We start from the raw sequence: 22,989 nt of genomic DNA on the forward strand, positions 1-22,989 counted from the left end.
TTTTACTCTTTTCATTTGCATTTATTTAAACACAGTTCTCAAAACATTTGAGTGAAATTGGGCTTCCTTTGGTAAGCAAAGGACCTGAAAATAATATTTAAAAAATGAACAGGCAAGTCTTCAGTTTATCCACAATACAGGTGTAGTGTTCCCTTCTTTTTTCCCGAACTCTGAAGCACTCATTTTTTTCCATAGTCTAAAAAGCTAGAAGAACAAGAGTACATTTGTGGTGGAATGTATTGTCGTTTGCTGATAACTAGTTGAAATACCATTATCCCCTTGTAACAGCTTTAAGAAATAGCCTTTTAAAGGCATACATTGTGTACCTCTTTTCTTATTCCCTGCTTTATATGATACAGATTACATAAAGGCTGACAAATCCACATTTATATAAGCATTAAGCACTGGCTGTATTGAAAGTTCTTTAGTTCTAATACTAGCAGTACAGGGTTACAGAGCATAATTTTTAACACTTAGTTGCAGGTATATTAAGTATAGTATGTCTCACGGATTGGAGGAAAATGGGTATTTTTGTCTTGAAATTTACTACTGACAACCTAATCTGAACTGTTTTGCTAAGCATTGATGTTAGAAAGAAAAGTAAAAACCAAACTTTATTGTTGCTTTTTACCATTTGGTAGCATTTTACACACAGGCTTCGATCTTCAGAATACCCTGGATTCAGTAGAAAAACCTTTTAAATGAAGTTTTGTACAATAGAAACTTCTTAGCAGTCAAAATTTAGACTGTAAAAAAATACATGCAAAACATACTTTTCTGAAAACACTTAACTTTGAACAAAGCACCGAACTACACAAATGCAGAATGAAAACAGCATTTCAACTCCACCAAAAGTAGTCATCATAAAAGGTGTAAAAGTCACCTAACTTCACTAGGCACTGTTCACTTTTTAAACAGGAGACAATAAAAAATATTGTCCACAAACAATATCCCAACTCTAAGGTAGGCTTCAGAAAGTCTTCAACTTCATGCTTTAATAGCGACCTAGGAAGAAATAATAATCAGTCTTTCAGTATTGAAGCAATTTTATCAAGTACATTTAATGTTGAGATTTTTTCCAACTATTCCACCATTAGAAAATTCTATGCACCAGATTCTCTCCTGAAAAGGGTTACACTAGAAATCAAAGAACCAACACTGAATAGAAATAGCTAGGATGTATAACTCCACCCCCAAATAACTAAGGTTTTAAAGTCACCCAAATGTTTCCAGGCTGTATAAAAATTACAACCCCTCCTGAAAAAAAAGGCTACAAATGGGGACCAGAATGCAGTATACATTTACTATTTTAATTAGCATTAAGAATAACATCCCAAGGATTGTTTTCATATACTACCTTGAACCCTACACACAAAAACTGAGGATGGGTGGGTGGACTGTAATACATATAAAACTACCTGAATTAACTCTCTACTGTAGTTTGTTAACTTCAAACTATACTAATATATAAAATCATGTCAAGTTAAAAACTTACGAGGTGAGTATGATCGAGATCTAGAACGTGATCTGTATCCTCCGCGACTATAGTAAGGAGAAGGTGACCGCCTTCTGTAAACAAATGCCAAGACCATCTAAGACTCCACAGATTGAAATAAGACTGACATAAAGACTGCAATGGTCACAGTATTTCAAGTCTGTTTTAGGTAACAAAACCATTAATCCCAAGTACACCTTCATAAACTAACACCCAAAACAAGTTTTACTAGTACTTCAAGGAGGTTTTATAAGACTGACTTGAATATTCACTTGCTTATTTAGATGCTCATTAAAAGCTAACAAAAATGCAGCAACACAAAAAAAATAGCTGTAAGGAATAAAGACTAAGAATATTATGGACGCTTAATCAGCAACCTTAACTTATACCATTGTTGCATTTTAAGGTACAAAAGGGGACCACTGAGTAATTACCTAGTATAAGCCCCATTTATTTCTGTAAACACACAAATGAAGCCATGTATACACTATCATTGATTTGTTATTTGATGGATTTCGTGCAATCCAATTGTGTGATGCAACTTAACAAAAATACTAGTAACCAAGTGTCTTTAGGTGAGTCATTCTACTGTGTACTGTGCAGATTTTAAAATCCTCTCCTGCCATACCTGTAAATCTGATCCCTGTCTTGAGCAGCTCTCCATCCTCCTCCTCCTCCACCTCCTCCTCTGTGAAGGCAGAAAAGCAACACATGTATTTTTTAAGTTTTAAAAACAACGTATTATTTATTAATTAGAATCAGAACTCCCACAGAGACATTTAAGGTCATTTTTTAAAGTAAAGTAATTGAAGTACTAACTTTTGTCACCCTTTTTTTACACACTGGCATAGAGCTCTCTCTGGTGGCTAAAATGAGTAACAGAACAAATCTTCTGAAGTAAATGCTCAACTGAATTAAAAAAGAACCTGTAAGTTTAATCTTCCCAGCCTCCACAGATTAATCCCTTAAAAGTGGAAATTAACACACAAATGTTCTTTCAAACAAGGTTTTTGTTGGGGATAAAATCCTGGACCACAGTATTAGAAGCAAGTTTTAAGGACTCACTTCCACAGGTAATAGATGACAATCATCAACTTCTTTAAATTCAAACAGTGTACACAAAAACAGACACGTCTCAATAAGGCACCAAAGATAACTGTGTGGCCAATACTTATTATCACATGATTGACATTTTCATAAGACAGGGTCTAAATTACCCACTGCAGCTAAAATAAAGAATTTTCATTTTATCTTCACAGTATTTCTCGGTATGATAGTTATTTCCCTACTACTAATCTCTAAGGAAAAAAGGGATTTTTCTGTATTAAAAAAAACCTCTAGCCATCCTGATACCAAATTACTACCCCCTTCAGCAATTATTTCTTTGGACTCTTCCCGATATATCCAGTGCACTATGCATTTGAGACACCAAAAATGCTTTATAAAGCAATTACTTTAAAAATACAGCTCATGGAACTTTTCTTAAAAAACAAGCAACAGGGGCGCCCGGGTGGCTCAGTGGGTTAAGCCGCTGCCTTCGGCTCAGGTCATGATCTCAGGGTCCTGGGATCGAGGCCCGCATCGGGCTCTCTGCTCAGCAGGGAGCCTGCTTCCCTCTCTCTCTCTCTGCCTGCCTCTCCATCTACTTGTGATTTCTCTCTGTCAAATAAATAAATAAAATCTTTAAAAAAAAAAAAAAAACAACAACAACAAGCAACAAAAAAGTGAAAAAACTTAAGTATGGTCTATGTAATTTTGGTTCCACTGCCATGCTCAAAACCAGGGATTCCAGTTGGTTTACAGCTTGATGTTTAAAAAAAAAAAAAAAAAAAAAAAAAAAGATTCATATTAAATAGACACAGAACCTTAAAATCTAAACTCTAGCCCTATATTTCTTAGTATAAAAAAGACTTTATTAAGCACTAAAACTTGGTGTTTTTAAGGCACTTGCCTTAAATTATGTTGCAAGTGATTCAGAAGGAAGGATACCTGCCTTCCATTTTTTTGGCCACTTACTATCTCGTACAATGGTTAACTTACCTGTATGATCTGCTGTAGTAGTCTCGATCATCATAGCCTCGATCATATCCTCTGTCATAGTAATCCCGACGGCGTGAGCTGCCACTATGAACAGTAATACGTCTTCATAAATATATTTCATCCAGTGAAATATATATTCAGAGTTTCTTCATTAATTACCACATGGTCTTCCTCTCCTATCTTCCTAGGTACAACTGTTACTGTTTAAAGCTGTTCAGACAACAGCAGAAGCATGGCTCATTGGGATCCTGGGAGTGGAATTCTAAGAACATGACTAGGCAACTGCTTCAAGCCTCTTTACTCTCTTCTGTTGGGCAAAAATAATATCTACTAATAACTCCGTATTATTTTCCAACAGAAAAGTTAACCAGAAAAGGATTATTATTTAAGATTTCACTAATTTGGGATAAACGTTGTCCTTTCTCTGCTCCCTGAAACAATGTACATAAATACAGTAAAACAAAAAAATCTTTTGGTTAAGGGACACACATTCTGCTAACTTGCTTTCAAAAGTCAATTGTTAAACCCACATATTTTCCTAGAAGAAGGGAAAATTAAATATTTGGAAGAAGGTGGTTTCAGGAGTGGGAAAATTTAAATTAAAAAGACATGAACGCAGAGCTTTTGATCCATACAAACAGTGATGAGAATGACAACAAAGGAGAGAGGTACCCTATCATAGTTCAATGCAAAAACTGTTTTCCACTCTGCTTAATGAAAACAAAAATTTTAAAAAATGCAGAGTTTGTATTAAACCCTTTAACTATAATGGTTAAAATTCCATTATGATAAAAATGGTCTAATTAAGAACATTAATTACCAAGCAAAGCCAGATAGATGTTCTACAGGATATGCTGCGAGGTCATCAGTGTGCAGCAAATACATGGTTTTCATTGAATATATTCTTTTGACTAGCCTTACCCAGTTTTAAAAAAAAACCCACAAAAGAATGATTTGCACTGTGGCAAGACTGGGTGAAATATCAGAGTCTCCCCTTGTACATGGTAGTTCTTAGAGAAACTGCATTCAGCCATCAATCTTTATCTTAAAGATAAACTTACTAGGTGGGTCTCCCCATGTAAATCCCTGGTGTCGGAGTATGTGGTCTTTTTGTTATAGAGAAATCAACTCTGATCCTACGTCCATCAAGTTCCATTCCATTGGCACGCTCTTTTGCCTTCGAAAGATAATACTAGATTATATACACTTGTGACAAAGCCACAAACTATCCAATATAAATAAGATATAAATATTTTTATAAGTATTTACAAATAAGATAGTTTTAACTATAAATATATCCTATTTACAGTACAATAAAACAAAAACTCCTTATCCAAGTTCATTAGTACTTGGGAGCCAATAATAGGACTATTACAAAAAAAATTACAGGTACACTTTTACTTACTTCCTTGGCATCATCTACATTTTCAAAATATACAAAGGCAAATCCTCTTGAACGTCTAGACTGCTGGTCATATACAATGGACACATCAGCAATGGGGCCATATTTAGAGAATACTTCTCTCAGATCTCTTTCTGTAGTGTACAAGCTCAATCCAAATACTCCAAGACAGCAGTTGGGATCAGGATTTGCCTAGAAATGGAAAAATAAATTTTAAACCTTAAAACATCATAAATCAGTTTAAAAACAAAACAAAACAACCTTGTATCACCCCAAATGTCACTAATTATAAAGTGTATTTAAAATTTAAAATTGGTATTTCTTTATAAAAAAGATTTTATTGGGGCGCCTGGGTGGCTCAGTGGGTTAACGCCTCTGCCTTCGGCTCGGGTCATGATCCCAGGATCCTGGGATCGAACCTCACATCGGGCTCTCTGCTCAGCGGTAAGCCTGCTTCCCTTCCTCTCTGCCTACTTGTGATCTCTGTCAAATAAATAAATAAATAATCTTAAAAAAAAAAAAAAAAAAGATTTTATTTATTTGACAGAGACAGAGAGAGGGAACACAAGCGGGGGGTGCAGGAGAGGGAGAAGCAGGCGGCTTGATGTGAGCCTTGATCCCAGGATGCTGGGATCATGACCTGAGCTGAAGGCAGCAGCCGCTTAACCACTGAGCCACCCAGGTGCCCTAAAATCAGTTATGTTATGGCAATAGCTGCAAGCATTAAAAATGGGCAAAAAAGGGGCACCTAGGTGACTCAGTTAAACATCATACTTGATTTTGACTCAGGTCATGATGTCAGGGTTGAGATCAAGCCCAACATCCAGCTCCACACTGACTATGGAGCCTGCCCCAAATTTTCTCCCGCTGTAACGGCCTCCACCCCCCACCAAAGAAAATACTGGAAAGAGGATTTCAACCTCAGAACTGTGTGTGTATGTAGGGGGGAAAGAAGGACTCATGCTAGTGAATATCAAAATTGGTATTTTGGTGGGAAGATACTGGAGAGCAGTTTGCCCAAGGTATTCACCTCCTAGGAATTTTTCTAGACATAAGAATAATCAGAGTAGCATTACCTCTGTAAGCCAGAGGGAAAAACTGTCTCAGGGGAAGATAAGCCTTAATACCCAAAATAAACTCACTTAAAATTAAACAGAAAAACCAAGAAGCATTCTAAAGAGTATTAAAGCTAATCCAGAAAACTTCAGTAACATTAGTATGGTACATATAAATGGTAATGTACAATGGGGATTTTTTTTTTTTTTGGATGAGCTGCTACACCACTGTCACAGTATTTTGCTTATATGTGATTGATAGCCCAAATGTAGACCATTACATTAATACCTTTTAAAGAGACTTACCTCAAAACACTAAAATGTCTCTAAAGAACTCATGTGCATACTGCTAAAGTCTACTGTCAAATGTATTAGTTCTAATTTCAAAACAAGAGAGACATAATTCTTAAAACAATTTTTTTTCTTACCCGATTCCCAACATGACGCCTGCGAGTGGACATGGGAGAATGACTGTGGCTATGCCGTCTTCGATAATCTCGACTATAAGACCTGCTACGGGATCGTCTATGGGAGCGAGACCGAGATCTTGATCTTGTGTAATGCCTTCGAGAACTTCTTCTGGATCTAGACCTGTAAGACAAAGGGTTCGGGGTTATAACTAAATAACTGATGAATACAGCTTTCAATTCTTTTAATCATCTGGAGTTAAACTACAAAAGACAGAACACAATTCAGACATATATTAACATGAGATTGAGATTTTTCTTCTGTATCTACAGTCATCTGGACTCTGCTAGAAGAGCTCCAAACCACTATCAGCTCTCTTCCATTTCTTTAAATAAAGATCGAAATTTATGTACTCAAGATCGGTAACACACTCAAAAATTTGGTAAACATAAAACATGCAGTACTTCATACTAGCTGGATTTGTGCCCACCTTTTCCCTCAGTGTACCACCCTCTAATTTTTCGGTCTCTCCCATTATGCCCACCATTCACTTAAGATAAAATCACCATCATCATAATTTTCTCCAACAGTGTTTTAAAACCAATCAATCGCTCTTAACTAGAGTGACAGGAGTTGTCATCTAAACCAGACAGGACACGTTGGAAGAGAGAAAAGAGGTGCAGTTAATTATGCCTGACAATAGGCATAAACTGGGGCTGTCCCAGGCATACAAGGACATATAACCTACTTTTGACCAACATTTAAAAAAAAAAAAAAAAAGAAAAAGAAAAAAGCACTGTGTTAAAGTATTATATGATTTATACACACATGTATATAATATTAGGCTACACCTATTTATCAAGAATTGCAGTTATGAAAGCCAATGTTCTGCAGTCTATCTGTCATACTTAAACTCATAGCGAATCCTCACAATTCTGAAGAACTAGTACTGTTACTAAACCGCCTTTTAAAGATAAGGAAGCTAAGGTAGAAAAAGGTTAAGTAATCTGCCCAAGTCAGAAAAAACAGAGGTAAGATTTGAACCCTAATGCCAAAAGCCCAGGCTCTTAATCACTTAGTCTTCTGTCCCAGAACTTATGTAAGTACATTGCTAGTACCAATTTTAAATAAGCCAACTAATGATCTAACCCTCTCTATCTACCTAATTTACAAAGCACACACCAATTTCAAAGCTAAGAGTACAGAAGAAAATCCCAAGACAGTCTTTCTTACCTAGATTCAGATCTGGACCTGGACTTTGATCTGGAACGCCTGGAATCTTCCTTGGAGCGAGACCTTGCTGGGGTATGCCTTGCAGATTTCCCAGATCCATGAGCACTTCCACTTCTGGAAGCAGAACGGGATTCCTACACGTAGATGTCAAAAGTTTAATTTGTATACTTTCTGGGCAACTTTAAAAACAAATAAGCTGCTGTGAGGTAAATGGTGAGGGAAAGCAATCCCCTTCCAAGATAAGAAAACATAGGTAAGGGCAGGAACTGAATATACCTGGTATATTTACATTGCTCCAACTGACATAAGCCAATTAACTTGAACTTCCACCTTTTCTGGAGCTGGGATAAGAGTTAACTGATCCCACACTCTTCAGAAAGGGGTGCCAAAGCCAAGCAGTTAAGGGAACTGTCCAAGGATTGTGTTTTGGAACTGTTACTCCATAAAGACTAGGGTGAGAAAGAATCTTATTTAACTATGACACCTATATCTTATACCTATGTATCAATCAAGCTGCCATCAACAAAATAAAACCCTATGAAAGTCATAAAACTTTTAAAATGCTTTTTCCCCCATAAGACCTCAACTTCTCAAGTTTTATTTATTTTTGAGTGGGAAAAGAGGCAAGGACAATCTGCTTCAAGTCTTAGAAAAAGACAGAAACCTAGTGGAAAGCAAGGACCAGTCAGAAGGACACAAAACCCTATTACATCTAACCATGGTGGGAGGCCCTAAGAATCTCGAAGCAACCAGATGGAACCACAGCAGAAAGGCAGTGAACTATGCAGAAAGAGGAGCTGAGAGAGTGCCAGTTATCTACAGCTTCCTGGGCTAAATGGAGATGAACCAAGGCAAACTGATGGGGATCTAGGAATAAGAAGCCAGGTAAGTTACATAAAGGACCTATTAAAACCAGAAGAGATTAAATCAAGGGCTCCTACCAAGGTCCGTGAAAGGAGGGAATGCAGAATTGTATGAAAAACCCAAGTCTTGGTACACACTATATAGCCATGGCTTTCCCAATCAAAACTAGACTACCTGATTAAGTGACACAGAAAGGAAAATCTCTGAAGAAACCAGCAAAAGAATGGGGAAATGGTAACTGGCTCATCAGGGAGTCAAAACTTCCAGTCAACTCACCGGCAAAAAAGACATACATATAAAGTAATGGAACAAAGAAATGCTCTGCCAAGACACCAAAAACAGAAACAGTGGATTAAGAGAACAAACCCACTCAGTCTGACAGCAAATGTGTATCATCAAGCAAGACCACCTTATTTTAGGTTCCAACTTAAGGCATCAAGTCTAGTAAGTCTTTCCACCCAAGGTAGAGGAGAACCAGCCAGACCCAAAAGGAAGCAACATATTACCCTAAAGACCCAAAGTTAAAAACTACTGGATAAAAGTGCCACTGGAGACCTCCCTGTGTGATACACTTTCAGAATATTCTGGCCATTCTTGGTAGAATAGGATTTTAAATTATAGTGGAAGCCTTTTTAGATTATGTTCTGTAATCTACAGCATAATGGGAGATAATCTGGAAGATCATTTCTATTATGCTCAGGAAAAAAATGTATATGCAATACATAAGAAACTCAAGTTTTAAGTTTAGAAAAGGAAAGAAGAGAGTTACTCAGCCAGTAAAATGAGTTCTGGTCTCTAAGCCTTAAAGAACTCCAGAAACTTCCAATTAAGATTTCATTTGTTATAAAACATGGTGTAAAGGGACATGAGATATGATAGCCTCCTCTCCATCCCATGGGCTGACTGAAAAAAGGTTCAAAGAAAAAGATAACATCCTTATTAGTGAGAACAGCTACCTTTAACAAGAAGGGTTAAAGGATGTACTGCAGCTTTGGGGACCCCAATTAATCTCCTGGCATCCTCTGGCAAATATTCTGCACATTGACATTTAAAAACACAATCCACCTCCCTCTCCTTGGACAAAGAAGTTCTCAAAAAACAGGGGCGCGGTTTCCTTTTTAACACAGGCAAAAGCTAACCTAGGAGACAAAAGAAAAAGCGACCCCAAAAGTTAACTGCCTTCATTTATTCCAATGCTAGAAAAGATTACTTCATGGAATGATTACAGCTTTTAATGAAAACCAAAGAAAACAATTTACTCTGAAAAGGAGAGCTAAATACTCTCACAATAACAACTCACAACAGAGTTAAAAGATTAGCAATAACGTATTATAGTTAACACATCAGTCAGCCTAGGGATTGGAATATAAAGGAACAAAGTGTAGAAGGTCAACGTGTCTCTTGCTTCACTGAACAGAAAAACCTTTTTCTAACCTGCTTCACCAGTCTCCCCACTGGTAAGAGACTGCTTTTTAGCCTAGGAGATTAAGGGTCAAAAATATAGTATCTGTGAAATTTATCTGTGAGTTCCTTTCAGCCTCTAAAACTAACTGGCTGTATGCATATACATATTGTGAGTAATCACTTCTTAGGCCAAGAATAGAGGAAACACCAGGCAGAATGCAAAGACTTTCCCTTTTACACTGTTGTTTGGTCACGCTTAGGCTAATACCTAAACAATGCCTCCACCTCTTATCTTCCTTGTCAGGGATGTTTCCTCTAAAGAAGTTAAACTTTTTGCAGATATTTTGGCAAATACATATTCAAGGAAATTTAGCCTGTCCAGAAGAAATGAGACCTAAAATTATTAGCCAAATCTAAATACAAAGTTAACTTTAAACATTAATCCACCAGCAAATCTATAAAACCAGCTGGGAAAGCCTCCACAACACAAAGAAAACTCAAAGTCCACTCTCAGGACTAAAAAATTTTTTGTCAATGTCTTAAAACCCTACTAGAAACACTATTCTGGAACTTCAATACCTCAAAGAAAAGAACCATGAACTTAAAGTTAATATAAGTACCAAAGCTAAGAAACTCCCTGAGTTTTTGCTCAAAGTATCAAGTTTTTGTAGACTGAGCTTAGTTATAATATTAACAATATACATCTTAAAAGGAGCAGGTCAGAAAAAAAAAACTCAAGACTTTCAACAAAATAACCTTCATCTCCCCCTATTCCAAGAACGGCACTATCTTAAAAAAAAAAAAAAAAAAAAACAACTTTCTGAAACAGATAAAGGGAAATGGAAATCATCTGGAACCATCAAATTGCTAGGTTTCTCCTGTATTATTTTTAGCAACTAGATTTTGAACAGTGGCTCTTAACCACAGGTATGCAGTAACCTACATAGCATTTAATAATACAAGTCCCCAAACTAGAGCTTATTACTATTAGTAATTCTGGTGTTGGTCTTCTACATTTCTTAAAAGCACCATACATATTTATGATGCCAATTAAGTCTCACGGATTTACTCGATTTTAGAGTTTTATGCTACCTGCCCCCCCCCTTTTTTGGCAAAAGTATCTCCTTGAAACCTTGTTTCTCTCATTTTCATTTCCACCTGCCTCAGGACAAGAGGCCTATCTCCCTCTTACCTCCCCAACAGCCAGGGTAGGGTGAGAGAGGAGGCACTGTCAGACTCAAAGATACTGTGGCCAACAGGTGATTTTGGGGAGGGTGGGCGGGGAGACCCTGAAGGATGGGATGGTCCACCAGAATCAGTGTTTAGTTTCACCACACATCTATCCAGCTTAGACCATATAATCATATTCCATAATGCTTTACTTCCACTTAAGAGGCTTAACAGGTCTTTCCTCTTTTGGACCCCAAGGACCTTTCAGGTCTCCTGATAGAAGAATCCACGGACTTGATGAGAAATAGAATATCCATTCACATCTCTCTTACCTCAGCTGCCTAATCTGTAAGTAATTCAGAATGCAAAATCAACATTAACTTAATGTTATTAGTTTATACATGGCAAAAAAATTTACAAACCAGTAACTGGGACAAAGCAAAAGCTGGAAACTACTATAAACGGCAATAATTTTCTTCTCCTTGCGAAACACAGAAATAATTATAAAAAGCACAAATCTCACATTGACAGTTGGCCCTAAAACCCCAGAGAACAGATCCTTCTAGAAATGTCATTTAAGCCACTTTTTCCAAGAGCTAGACAATCTAACAACTCTCAGAGGAAAGTTTTTTTTTAGGTTGTCTTCATTTCAGGAAGAAGTGGTACCTTTGGCTTTCCTGACAAGAGGACAACTGTTGGTTAGCTACCACTGGATATTATTCTGACCGGTGTCCTTGTCCCATCCAACTGAAAGCAACATTACATCGATCATCTGATTCTTTTATTCGACTAAAACAAAACACACAGATGAGGAAATAACAATTTTCAGGGTTTCCCCCCCCCAGTAAGTACTGGGAGTGGGGAACCAGAATAAAGCTACTTTACAATCTATACCTCTCACATCACTCTAACAGTTAAGTGTTAATAGCAGAAAATGAGAAAAGGGAATAAAGCTGTTTTCTGAATAAAGCATCTACCACTGCTGCCACTTTGAGTCAGAGATCCTGTTCACTTGTATGACCCTCCTCGTTCTAAGGCAAGCTGCTATTTTTTAAAAAAACAATGATCCTAGTCATTCAGCTGGAAAAGGCATTGAACAGAAATGAATTAAGAATCACTTGTGAATTTAGAACCTGCATCCTAAAAGGTAGGGCCTAATTGGTCATAGCTTTCCACTATGCCATCTGGAAAAAAGAGTATTTTCATATAGGCCAAAAGGAGCTAACTATCCAGCTCACTGGTTTGCTTCAATTTTGAGGGTTAGGTTCTGTAACTATCCCGAAGACATTCTTTAGAAAAACTATGACAAACACAGAAAACATTGTATTATACATTTCTCAGTATTGAAGGACAGGGGTCAATGCATTTTAAGAGTCCACGGAGGTGGCACAAACCACCAATTCCAACTCTGGAGGACTCCCTCATACCCCAGGACCAGCAGAGTTAGATGAAAAAAATCTAGAGGGACAACACGAAGCCAACTGTTACCCATGCTGGAGAGCTCATTCCTGCCTCATATTTGACTACAAAGGGTTATTTTTTTAAAAATTGCATTTCAATCATTTGACTAAGAAGTTAAAATTAGAATTACCTAATTTAAACGTTTCCCCTGGAAGGCACTTCTTTGCCCTGTATATATTTTCTTCTATTAAACAAATAATGCATGCATGTTTAGCAAAATATACAGGGACACATAAACAGACTAGTAATTACTTAGCGTAGTGCTTTCTGATTCCAGATTACTTCTTATCTTAACTTCATTTTTATTTCTTTTCTTCATTCTTCCGTTTCAAATTCTGACTTCTTTCATCTTCCCCACTTCACACAAATTGCTCAATATTCTACAAGTGGGACTTCTGGTCTGATAATTAGCATGCATTCTTTCTTTTATTTTTTCAAATTTCAGCTTCACTTATTCCTGAGCTTCAAATACTCATTTATAAAACTTGTCAAATGACGACTTCCGCATTTTCCTTCTTCAACATTAACCTTAATAGAAAAAGAACAGGATGAAGATATTTTAAAACTCCAGGATAATATCCAGTGCCAAAACTGAAACTAGAAAAAAAAAATCCCTTTTTTTGGACTTAAAAAAAAAAAAAAAAACACAAAAAACAAAAAACCTACAATATGCAGCTCAAAAAACTGAAACTAGCTTCCTGTTGGTTCTAAAATACATAAGGTAATCAACCTCAACTGTCTACTTCAAATAGATTTATCATGCTTAAGTTAAATGCGAAGTGCGCAACTGAACATTTGCTGTTCATCTAACATTAAAAAACTTTAATTACATTTCACACTTCTTACTTATTGTATTCATCAAGAGAAAATGTTAAGTGTCAAAAGCACATCTCTAGTCAAAAAGTGACACATTAATACAAAAGTGCAAGAAAGGAAAGCACGGACAATTCATTTGTACAATAATGACAAGGCTCAGGGTTGGAGAGGCTTACGACTTGTGACTTGTCTACATTATAAAGTAAAGAAATATATTTAATGTCACAGTGAAGAAATGTAGTTAATGTCACACATTTTTGTACTGCATATTTAAAGAGCTCTGAGAAAACAATGTCAGGGAAATCAGAAAATTTGGGCTAACGTGCTCAAAACCCACCCCCTAAGAAAACTGCTCTAGTGACATTTTAGAATTATGAATGGTTCAACTACTAATTTAGCACTAACATAATAAAAAGACAAAATCAGGTCAACCAACTACTATATCCAAGTAGCTATGAAGGAAAGCAGAACAAATCTGAATCCAACAGTGGTGTTTTCAAAGAATCTTTAAAATTCCCCCTCAATGAACAAAGTATTAAAATCTTCCTCAGTCCAAAGGAGAAATCCGACTTTTTAAGGTGGCAATATTGGGAGAAAATTACAGCTCACCTCCTGAAATTATTAAAAAACAACAAAAAAACAAAACTCGTATCACTTAACAGATCAATAAAGTATAATAGTGTCTGTTAAACACCCTGAACAAAATAGTCCTCAGAAAACAGCCTCGTTCTCCTTGTTATCCTGTACGTCACCTTATGATCTTTCATTTGTCAAGTCAACAATTTCCTCTCTATTAGTTTTATTTTCTTTTGGGGTGACTGGGTTAAATGGTTTTTTAAAAAAGGAAAAAAAAAATAAGTCCTTATAACTCTAACTGGGTATGAAGACAACCATGGCTATCGTGGGAAGTGTTATGATGTCTTTCCTAAGAAAGCACAATTTTCAGTCTTGTTTTTTTTTTTTTGGAAAGTCAATTGTTTATTTAATTCAGGAAAAATTTTAAATAGTTTTTTAAGGGAGTCACAGTAATTGATTTTCTTTTAATATCCATCACTAAAATGTAATGGGAAGGTTTGCTGGCAGCACAAATGTAATCGTGGAATCAGAATGCCCAAGCAGGTTTCCTCTTTACTGCCTCCTAAAGATAACATACAGATACAGGGCTTAGATGCAGAAGACACTAGAATGGAGGAGGCTAAAGCTCTAGGTATCAGAACTTTCCAATATGGATGCCTTCCTGCCGTTCTTTTATTACCCATTCCCAACCATCTTCCTCCTTTTATATTCGAAGATCAAAACATTGTTGCTACATAATGTAAATATCAGGTTTACTTCAACTCAACTACTAAGCTCAAGTGGCCACTTTAATAAAACCAGATGACCAACTATTGGGCTAATGTTACTGTCCATTTGGTTAAGAGATCCTATTAGAAATAAGCAAAAAACTTCTCCCACCATCAACACAATTTCTGTTTAAAAAAACAAAACAAAACAAAAACCGATTCTAGGGATTACAGCTGGAATTCAAATAACATTAAAAACATGTACAAACTCCACCGGCTGCTGACAAGGTAGTATCTTAAAAACTGAAACAGGGCAAAGAAAAGTCTGTTGATACTGCTAGAAATATAAAGGTTAATGCTCACATCAACGGACTATTTTATTTTTCCATAGTCAAAGTCTACCAGAAGACTGGGTGGAGAAAGATCTTCAAAAGACTTAAGAAAAATGTCTGGGGATGGGGCAGTGCCCCTTCATCTGACTCGCCTCAATCAGTGGTAACACCATCTCTTGCAGACTCTGAAAAGGGGCCTCACACATGCTGAACTATCAGGCAATCCTGCATTGATTAAAGTAGCAATGTGAAAATAACCTCCACAACCCATCTAATTCAAAAAGATTTTGGGGAATTTGAAAAGTCCAATTGCTAGTGAAACACTTGGGGGGGGCCTTTCTTAAAAACAAGATGAAGTGACAACAATACCTAAAATTCGATGTAACCCATGCCCAAAACTAAATTGGGTAAAAACTCTTATAATTTCCTAAACTTCAATCACCATCCCTTTTCAGAAAATAATTACGAATGAAAACAGATCAACATAAGATAGAATGCTAAGGCTCAAAATACAGAACTGTAGTTCTGTCCTTCTCTTGGGTAAATATGAACTATGAAAAAGTTTATATTTATCACTTAGGTTTTGGGCTTTATTGGAGATAAACGGGGGAAAAGGTAAATGCTATCAACATTAACATCTCTCACCACCTGAATTCCTCTTTAATCTTTTGACAATACCAGAGTACTTACCTTGTTATCACTTGTAATTTCAGTTTGAAAATGCCACCTTCTAGTTCCAGACAACATCAACATTAAAACATTCTTAGTTAAAAAATCAAGAAAAATATTCTTCAACCTGGTTTCTTCAAGAGACTTGTACCTAACCAGACTCAGTGAAACCGTGCAAACTATTTCCTCCCAATGGACATTAATTCAACCCTGTATTAAAGGAATTGGTACAATAGCTGTAATTCTTTAGAAAGAAATAGATTGAGATGTTTCAGTTTTTGAAAATCAGAACCCAGAGTTAAGGGCTAAAAACAATGAATACAGAAAGACAACCCAAGATTAAGCAAAGAGAAAAACTGCAGAAATCTGAAAAGCAGTTTGATGGGATGGTATCTGGATGCTATTCATCTCCATAAAGAATAAGACTAAAGATAATATATCTATATTGCAAATATTTCTACAGAAACTATAGCCCATATTCTACCAGAAAATTTTCTTTAACTGCTTGCTATTATAATCCTAACTACAGGACAGAAATTAAAACCATCTGGTTCACACAGTAATGTTTCCTTAGTTTCTGGATTCTCTAAGTATAGATGCATTTGCACAATCTTAAAGAAATTACAATCAATTAGGAAAGTAGAACATTAAACAGGTGCCGAGACCAAACTTACACAAACACTGCATACTCTAAATATTATGACTGCTACCGGGCCTTAAAGATTTATTACCCCTCAACAGTACTATGGACCTCCAAACTTGCTACTTTTATCATATTCTTACTCCGTTCAAATTGTGACATAGCTGCTAATACTACTTTTTGCAAAAGCGCTGGTCAACCTTTTCCCAAAAACTGTCAGCAATTTTTGGAAAATACTGGAAGATAACTGAATTTGGAGATCAGAAGTATCTTTGCACCGGTTTGGCTACACCAAGAAAATCGACTCTAAAGACAAATTTTAATTTAAATCTATCAACTTGCACATGAAAAAACCACAAAGGTAAAAGCTACTCAAAAGTGTTACGTGAACAACAAAAATTCTAGAATATACCCCAAGTGTGCATTTAAAAGGAGGTAAGGGGACACACTTAACCACAGTTCTAAGAGTCAATAATTCACTCTATCAGGATGATCAAACTGAGAACAATTCACTTTACTGCACACAAACTACCAATCTGTTTAGGAAATGAACTTCTAAAGTCCAAATAAGGAAAAAATACCTCTGGAACTATCCTGGGGCTGCGGATACCGGAATATCTGGATCCTGGACAGCTAAATTAAGCGGGAGGTGGGGTAGATTTGCAAGTAGTTGGGATTCCAACCAAAATGAGGATATTTGTATTACAAGTGGTTACATTACCAGTACCGATTTGGCTTTTACTAATGATTCACATTTAATAGTCTGAAGTGTTTGAATGCCCAGAGTGGATTTACAGTAATTTTTCAGGCTCCAGAGAAACTATTCATAACAGGCATGTCCAAGATTATTAGCCCGAATGTAACTTTTTCACTGCTTTTAGGCATTTTCAAAAGCAATTTAGCCAATCAGACCTGCCTGTTACCCACACCTAGTCTTTTTTACGTCCTTGTATCTAAACTGCTCTATTAAGCTTTAGGGTTTTGCCAGACGTTCTTCAGGAACCTCAACACGTTTTTTAAAAGGTCTCTTCTAACCTCTTCAGGCTTCAATACACCAATTGGAAAGCAATCCACATACAAAACAAAGGTTCTAAACAACCTGTTAAGTATTCCACTACTTCGAAGTTTAGAAACACTTCCAGGATTCAAGACTCCTATGCAAGAAAAAAGTTAATTTTTAACATACAGGCTGAAATTATTTTATTAAGTTTCCTTCCATAAGATGTCAGTGAATACCTATGTAAACAAGATTGTGGAAAAAACTAGGAAGTATGGTTCACTAGGAAAAACAAAACAAAACCCACAAACAATACGAGAATGTCAAATAATTGGGATGATGTCCTTTGAGAGGTCTCAAGCCAGGAAAATACTTCCAACAATTACTTCCTCCCTTATGTAAAATATGCCAGTTTATTTTTGGGCAGTTTTTGTCTTCACAAGCACACCACTGGGGGTATACAGCTCAGTGGTACAGCATTTGACTGCACAAGCACACCATTACAAGTACCTTATTCACGTATATGCAACCCAGAGCTCTTCCACTCAGAAACCAGCCATTTTGTATTCTCTCAACAGTCCAAAAAGCACTCAGTAGTTGTTCAGAAAACGGAGACTTTAATTTATCCTTTGCTTTCTGGTACAAACACCAATGATTCGTTTCAACGGCAGAGTCTACTGGCAGAATCAGAAATCACATCTTTAACAATTTGTGGGCTCAATCCAAACTTTTCTTACTGTAAGAAAGCCAAGGGCTTAAAAATAATGGTAGGTACATGCACCCGTGACAGTGTCATCAATCGCGTTTCGTTTAAGTGTAAAAAGCCAATATTCCTCTGAACAGGTGAAGAAGCCTGGTTATTTCAATCTGTATCAGTGAGATTTGGCTCGAGTTACAAAGTTCAACAACATGCCAGAAAATAAGAATTTCTTTTTAAAAATACCTTCCTAATTAAGGGCCCCACATCTGTTTTATATGCGTCTACTTGCTAATATATTTTAACAGATTTACCTGACGACCGCTTCTGAAATCTGGATGGGCAGTAGGAGAAAGGCAAAACCTAACAGGTCAACTGTAAAAGAACCCTACTCATACCTATCAAGTTGAAAGATCGAGTTCTATGATGCTTTTTGTTAACCTCCTAAGAAATTCTTCATAACCTCCGAAAGGTGCAAGATTCTGACAAGCTTTTTTTGCATCTTCATTAATACCCACAGGCTTGCAACCAGCTTTGCATCACGCTTTTTAAGCCCGAAACTGTCTTGTTTCTGCAACTTAATTACCCCCCACCGAACTCCCTATCTGGGTGGTGGAGACTCAGAATGTAAGTGTTACCAACACAAGCTGTGGTTCACAGAATTAGAATGCCTCAAAACAAAGGAAATATCGGCGCCATGAACTGTTGCCCGCCAGTTTCTTCAACAGTCCCGTGGAAAATATCCACTCCATAAAACAAGAAAACCTCTGCGGCCTGGGGTCTAGTCCACTGGATGCTCTGATAACTAATTTTATTTTGAAAGCGCTGTCGGTATTGAAGAAAAGCACTCCATTTAGGCCTAAAACAAAGCCCGCGCCAACCCCCTCTAGCCGCCCAGAACTTGGATTAGTTTCCCCCACCCTAAGAGGCCCCAAGACAACCTCAGATTCCGCCTTTCCGGGGTCTATAAAACGATCCTTTCTTAAACTAAAAGCCGGACAGAACCCCCCAGAAAAGGCTGCCTTTCTTTCTCCACCCCCACGCGGCCCTGTGAGGCGCGGGTCCGCCTTGACGCGCGGCTCCTCCGCCATTTTGTGCCTCTGGCAGAGCGCCCGGCCCGCCAGCCCAAGATGGCGGCAGCGAGGCTTCGCAGGAGAGCAACGGCGAAATGAGATACCGCTCCCCTCCCCCAACACCAAGGGGACGCAGCGGCCATTTTTAATCTTCCCCCTCTTCTAACGGAAAAAAACCGACGTCTCGGGTGGAGGGCCACAAAACCCGCCGGTGTCCTACTTAACGACCAAAATCACTCTCCGCGAAGGCTTTTTAAGCCAACGCCCCCAAGCTTTCCAGATTCAGAGTTCGGAGCCTAAATCGCTCCTGTCTCCAGGTCTGAGGCCGACGGGCCTGGGAAGAGATGCAAGCTGGTACCACACAGCCGCCCCCTGCACCACCTCTACGTACCCGCTCGCCGTAGTTTTGCTCGCCGCTGTCGCTCATGACTCCTAGCTGCTGTCGCCGTTCGACGTGCTTCAATCGAAGCTGCCAACCTCTTGCGCCTTCTATAGGGAGGCTCCGCCGCAGCCTCTCAGAACGCACACGTTCCCGAGCCGCTGAGGACCGAAGCGCTCCGCACCGCCTCCGCACGGGCTCTAAGTCGGCCGGACGTGACGCGGCGCTCCTTAACCTGGCCCCTCCCCCTTTCAGAACGCGCGCTTTCTTGGCTCCGCCCCTCCGCGCGTGGCCTTCCCTTTCTAGCAGGGGCGCTTCCGGAACCGGACGTGACGTAAGGCCGGCAGCTCGCCGGGCCCTACCCACCAAGTCTGGAGCTCAGTGAGGCGGGAAAGTCAGCGTGCTGCATCGGCCTTCTTTTGTGGTTGGTGGTCGCCAAGGGGTGTAGTGATGTCACCGGCAACACCCGAATCAGTTCTGGAACTTTTCAGAGAAACCGTCCTGGCGGTGGGAGGGAAGAGATGCCCTTTTCTCCCTTCCGTGATTCCTTTCCTCTGCTTTATTAATTTTTGTCTTTTTTGTGCCTTTTTGGTTGGAGTGGGCGGATATCCTATACTGGGTCTCATGCTCCACTTTGCGCTTATTTAACTTCAATTCTGGGTGCTTCCTTCCTGAAAAAAACCGTTTGAGCACCTATAAAGTGTCCAAGCACTCTTGTCAGTTCTTGCTGTGCTGAAATTAGACGCAATCTTTACTCTGAAAAAGTTAGTGGTCTTGTAAGGGAGAACCATTAAACACATGTATATGATTTTAAGTGCTAGAGGTGTCTACTGTAATGATATCACAGGTGAATGATTAATTCATTTATCACCCAACCACATGGTATATAGTGGGTTCTTGAACAACATGGGTTTGAACTGTTCTGGTTCACTTACTTTTTGTTTTTGTTTTTTCTTGTTTTGTTTTTTGATAAATACAGTACTTTGATAAGTACAGACCTTATCCTCAGCACTTGTCATTTCCCCACCGATTAAAAAAGAAGTATAGTACCCAGGTGGTGAGGTACTTTGGTACCTGTAAAGGGCCATTTGATTTTTTAAAAACAGCTTTATTAAAATATAATATACTGGGGCGCCTGGGTGGCTCAGTGGGTTGAAGCCTCTGCTTTCGGCTCGGGTCATGATCCCAGAGTCCTGGGATCGAGCCCCGCATGGGGCTCTCTGTTCAGCAGGGAGCCTGCTTTCCTTCTTCTCTCTCTGCCGGCCTCTCTGCCTACTTGTGATCTCTGTCAAAAAAAAAAAAAAAAAAAAATATATATATATATATATATATATATATTTTACTTACCATGCAATACTCCCACCTAAAGTGAACAATTCAAATGTTTTTTTGTTGTATTTGCACAACTGTGTAAGCATTACCACAATTTTAGAATAGTTTCATCACCCCTAAAAAGAAACCTGTCATTGTACATCACCCTCTCCACCCTCCTTCTACAACACTCCTAGCTCTGAGGAATCTGAAATCTACATTGTCTCTATAGTTTTGCTTATTTTGGACATTTCATATAAATGGAATCCTATAATATGAAGTGCGTTGTGATTGGCCTCCTTAATGTGATGTTTTCAAGGTTCATCCATGTTGTATCATATATCAGTATTTCATTCTTTTTTATTAGTGAATAATATTCTATTATATAGATATATCCATTTTATTTATTCATTCACCTGTTGACTTCCAAAAGTGCACTTCACCACTTTTTAGCTATTAGGAATAATGATAGCTGCTGCTGTGAGTATTCAGGTACAAGTTTTTGTCTGAACATACATTTTTAATTATTTTGGGAATATACCGGAGGGTGGAATTGCTGGGTCATATGGTAATTCTATGTTTAACTTTTTAAGGAACTGCAATTTAATTCTAGCTACCCTAAGGAGTGTGAAATGGTATCTCATTGTGGTTTTGATTTGTATTTTTCCTAGTAATGGTGTTGAGCATCTTTTCATGTGTTTATCAATCATGTATAGCTCTTCTCTGGAGAGATGTCTATTCAGATACCTTGCCCATTTTTTAGTTGGGTTATCAATCTTTTTATTATTAAAAAAAATTTTATTACTGAGTTGTAAGAACTGGCAATTTGATTCTTACTTGGTATAGCATCAGTATTTAAGGCACTTGAGACCCAGAAGTTTGGTGATGACTCAAGGTGACAATTGTCCTTTTTTTTTTTTTACATACTCTCTAGAGCCATCCTCAGCTGTTTTCATGGTTTCAATTGGTGGCCTGCATGCTGCTGGCTTCCAATTTTATATTTACACTTTTGAACACCCACCTCAGTTTTGTGCTTAAATTCCTGTTGCCTGCTTGAATTTTTACCTGGATATTTCAGAGACTTATAAAAATTAACATATCCAAAATAAATAATTTTAATAATCTCTTCCTCTGCTATCTAAATCTCTCTGCCAAAACTTTCTTCTCTCTTCCCCTCCTTATTTAATTAGTTAACATAGCTCATCAATTCTACTTCCTGTACAATTAAAATTTTTTTCTTTTCTTCTCTATGCCCCTTGCCACCATTTATCAGGGCCTCATCAATTCCACATACCTGGAGAATATTCTATTACTTAAGAAACTAAATTAGTGTTTGTGGGGTTTTTACAGCATTAAGCACTTTAAGCAGCTTTATTTCAAGTTTTAATAAGAAGAAAATAATGATTGAAAAGATTCAAACCATTACCTTGGACCTAGAGTCATAATTTCTAAAGATAAAATGGGACAGGGTGTACCTGAGAAAAAAATTCTAGTACACTTCCCCTAATAATTGTGTTTTGAATTTTGCAACAATCCCTTGTGTTTTTATGCACTTAATAATTATTAATTTATTATAATTATTAATTTCTAGTCATTTTATTAGCCAGGTGGTATCATTTCTAAACTTCCTTGTAGCCTCCCTGAGAAGAAGAAATTAAATTTCTTTCCTCCTTTTTTGCACTTAGACACTTGTCAATGTGATATAATTTAAAAATTAAGTCAGGAGCAAACTGATAGGTGTTCATTGTATGATTCTCTCCACTATGTATGAACATTTTCGTAATAAAATGTTGAGGGGAAAATACGTAAGTCAGGTCATGGTACCACATGCTCTGGAACCATCAATGGCTCCTCATAACTTTTAGGATAAAGTTCAAAAACCTTAGTACAAGCCCCGGTATTCTGCATGATTTGTTTCTTATCTGCCACTCTCCCACTTGTTTACTATCCTATAGGCACACGTTTTCTCACACTCCCTGTATCCTCAATCTTGGACTTTTGAGTAGGCTGTTTCCTCTTCCTGGGACATCCAACAATCACTCTTTCTCCCAACACACTCCTATACTTGGGCTCCTACTCAGATCTCAGGCCTTGCCTTGCTTCCTGGTTTAGATTAGATTAGATCTCTTGTTTACATACTTGTATAAGCACCCCTCAGATCATTCATAACGACTGTAGTTAAACAATACTAGTTTTATAATTATTTCTGTGATTTTGGCTTTTATGTCTGTCCTCACTGGACTGGATTCCTCGAGGACTA

General features: G+C 37.7%; 1 protein-coding gene across 2 annotated transcripts; it reads right to left on the reverse strand.

Moving 5' to 3' along the window:
* Window positions 1-19,665, reverse strand: TRA2B (transformer 2 beta homolog). 2 transcript variants are annotated; one of them, XM_044251941.1, is made up of 9 exons: window positions 19,431-19,665; window positions 7,634-7,767; window positions 6,421-6,583; window positions 4,941-5,129; window positions 4,597-4,712; window positions 3,536-3,619; window positions 2,124-2,183; window positions 1,496-1,566; window positions 1-1,005 (listed from the first exon to the last, which is right to left on the reverse strand). In XM_044251941.1, exons 1-9 carry the CDS (start codon window positions 19,464-19,466, stop codon window positions 995-997), a joined length of 864 nt encoding a protein of 287 aa, XP_044107876.1. In that variant the 5' UTR covers window positions 19,467-19,665; the 3' UTR covers window positions 1-994. The 2 variants fall into 2 exon arrangements, with proteins under 2 accessions (XP_044107876.1, XP_044107875.1); XM_044251940.1 differs by having other exon boundaries at window positions 1,496-1,569.
* Between the last annotated feature and the right edge of the window lie 3,324 nt (window positions 19,666-22,989).

This window comes from Neovison vison, chromosome 6, assembly GCF_020171115.1.
Source record: "Neovison vison isolate M4711 chromosome 6, ASM_NN_V1, whole genome shotgun sequence".
NCBI lineage: Eukaryota > Metazoa > Chordata > Mammalia > Carnivora > Mustelidae > Neogale > Neogale vison.

Coding starts and splice junctions, on each gene's coding strand:
- TRA2B (XM_044251940.1), bottom strand. CDS start 19,466: ATGAGCGACAGCGGCGAGCAAAACTACGGCGAGCGG. Junction 5,130..6,420: donor GGCGTCATGTTGGGAATCGG/GTAAGAAAAAAA, acceptor TTCCATTTCTAG/GCAAATCCTGATCCCAACTG. Junction 4,713..4,940: donor ATGTAGATGATGCCAAGGAA/GTAAGTAAAAGT, acceptor TATCTTTCGAAG/GCAAAAGAGCGTGCCAATGG.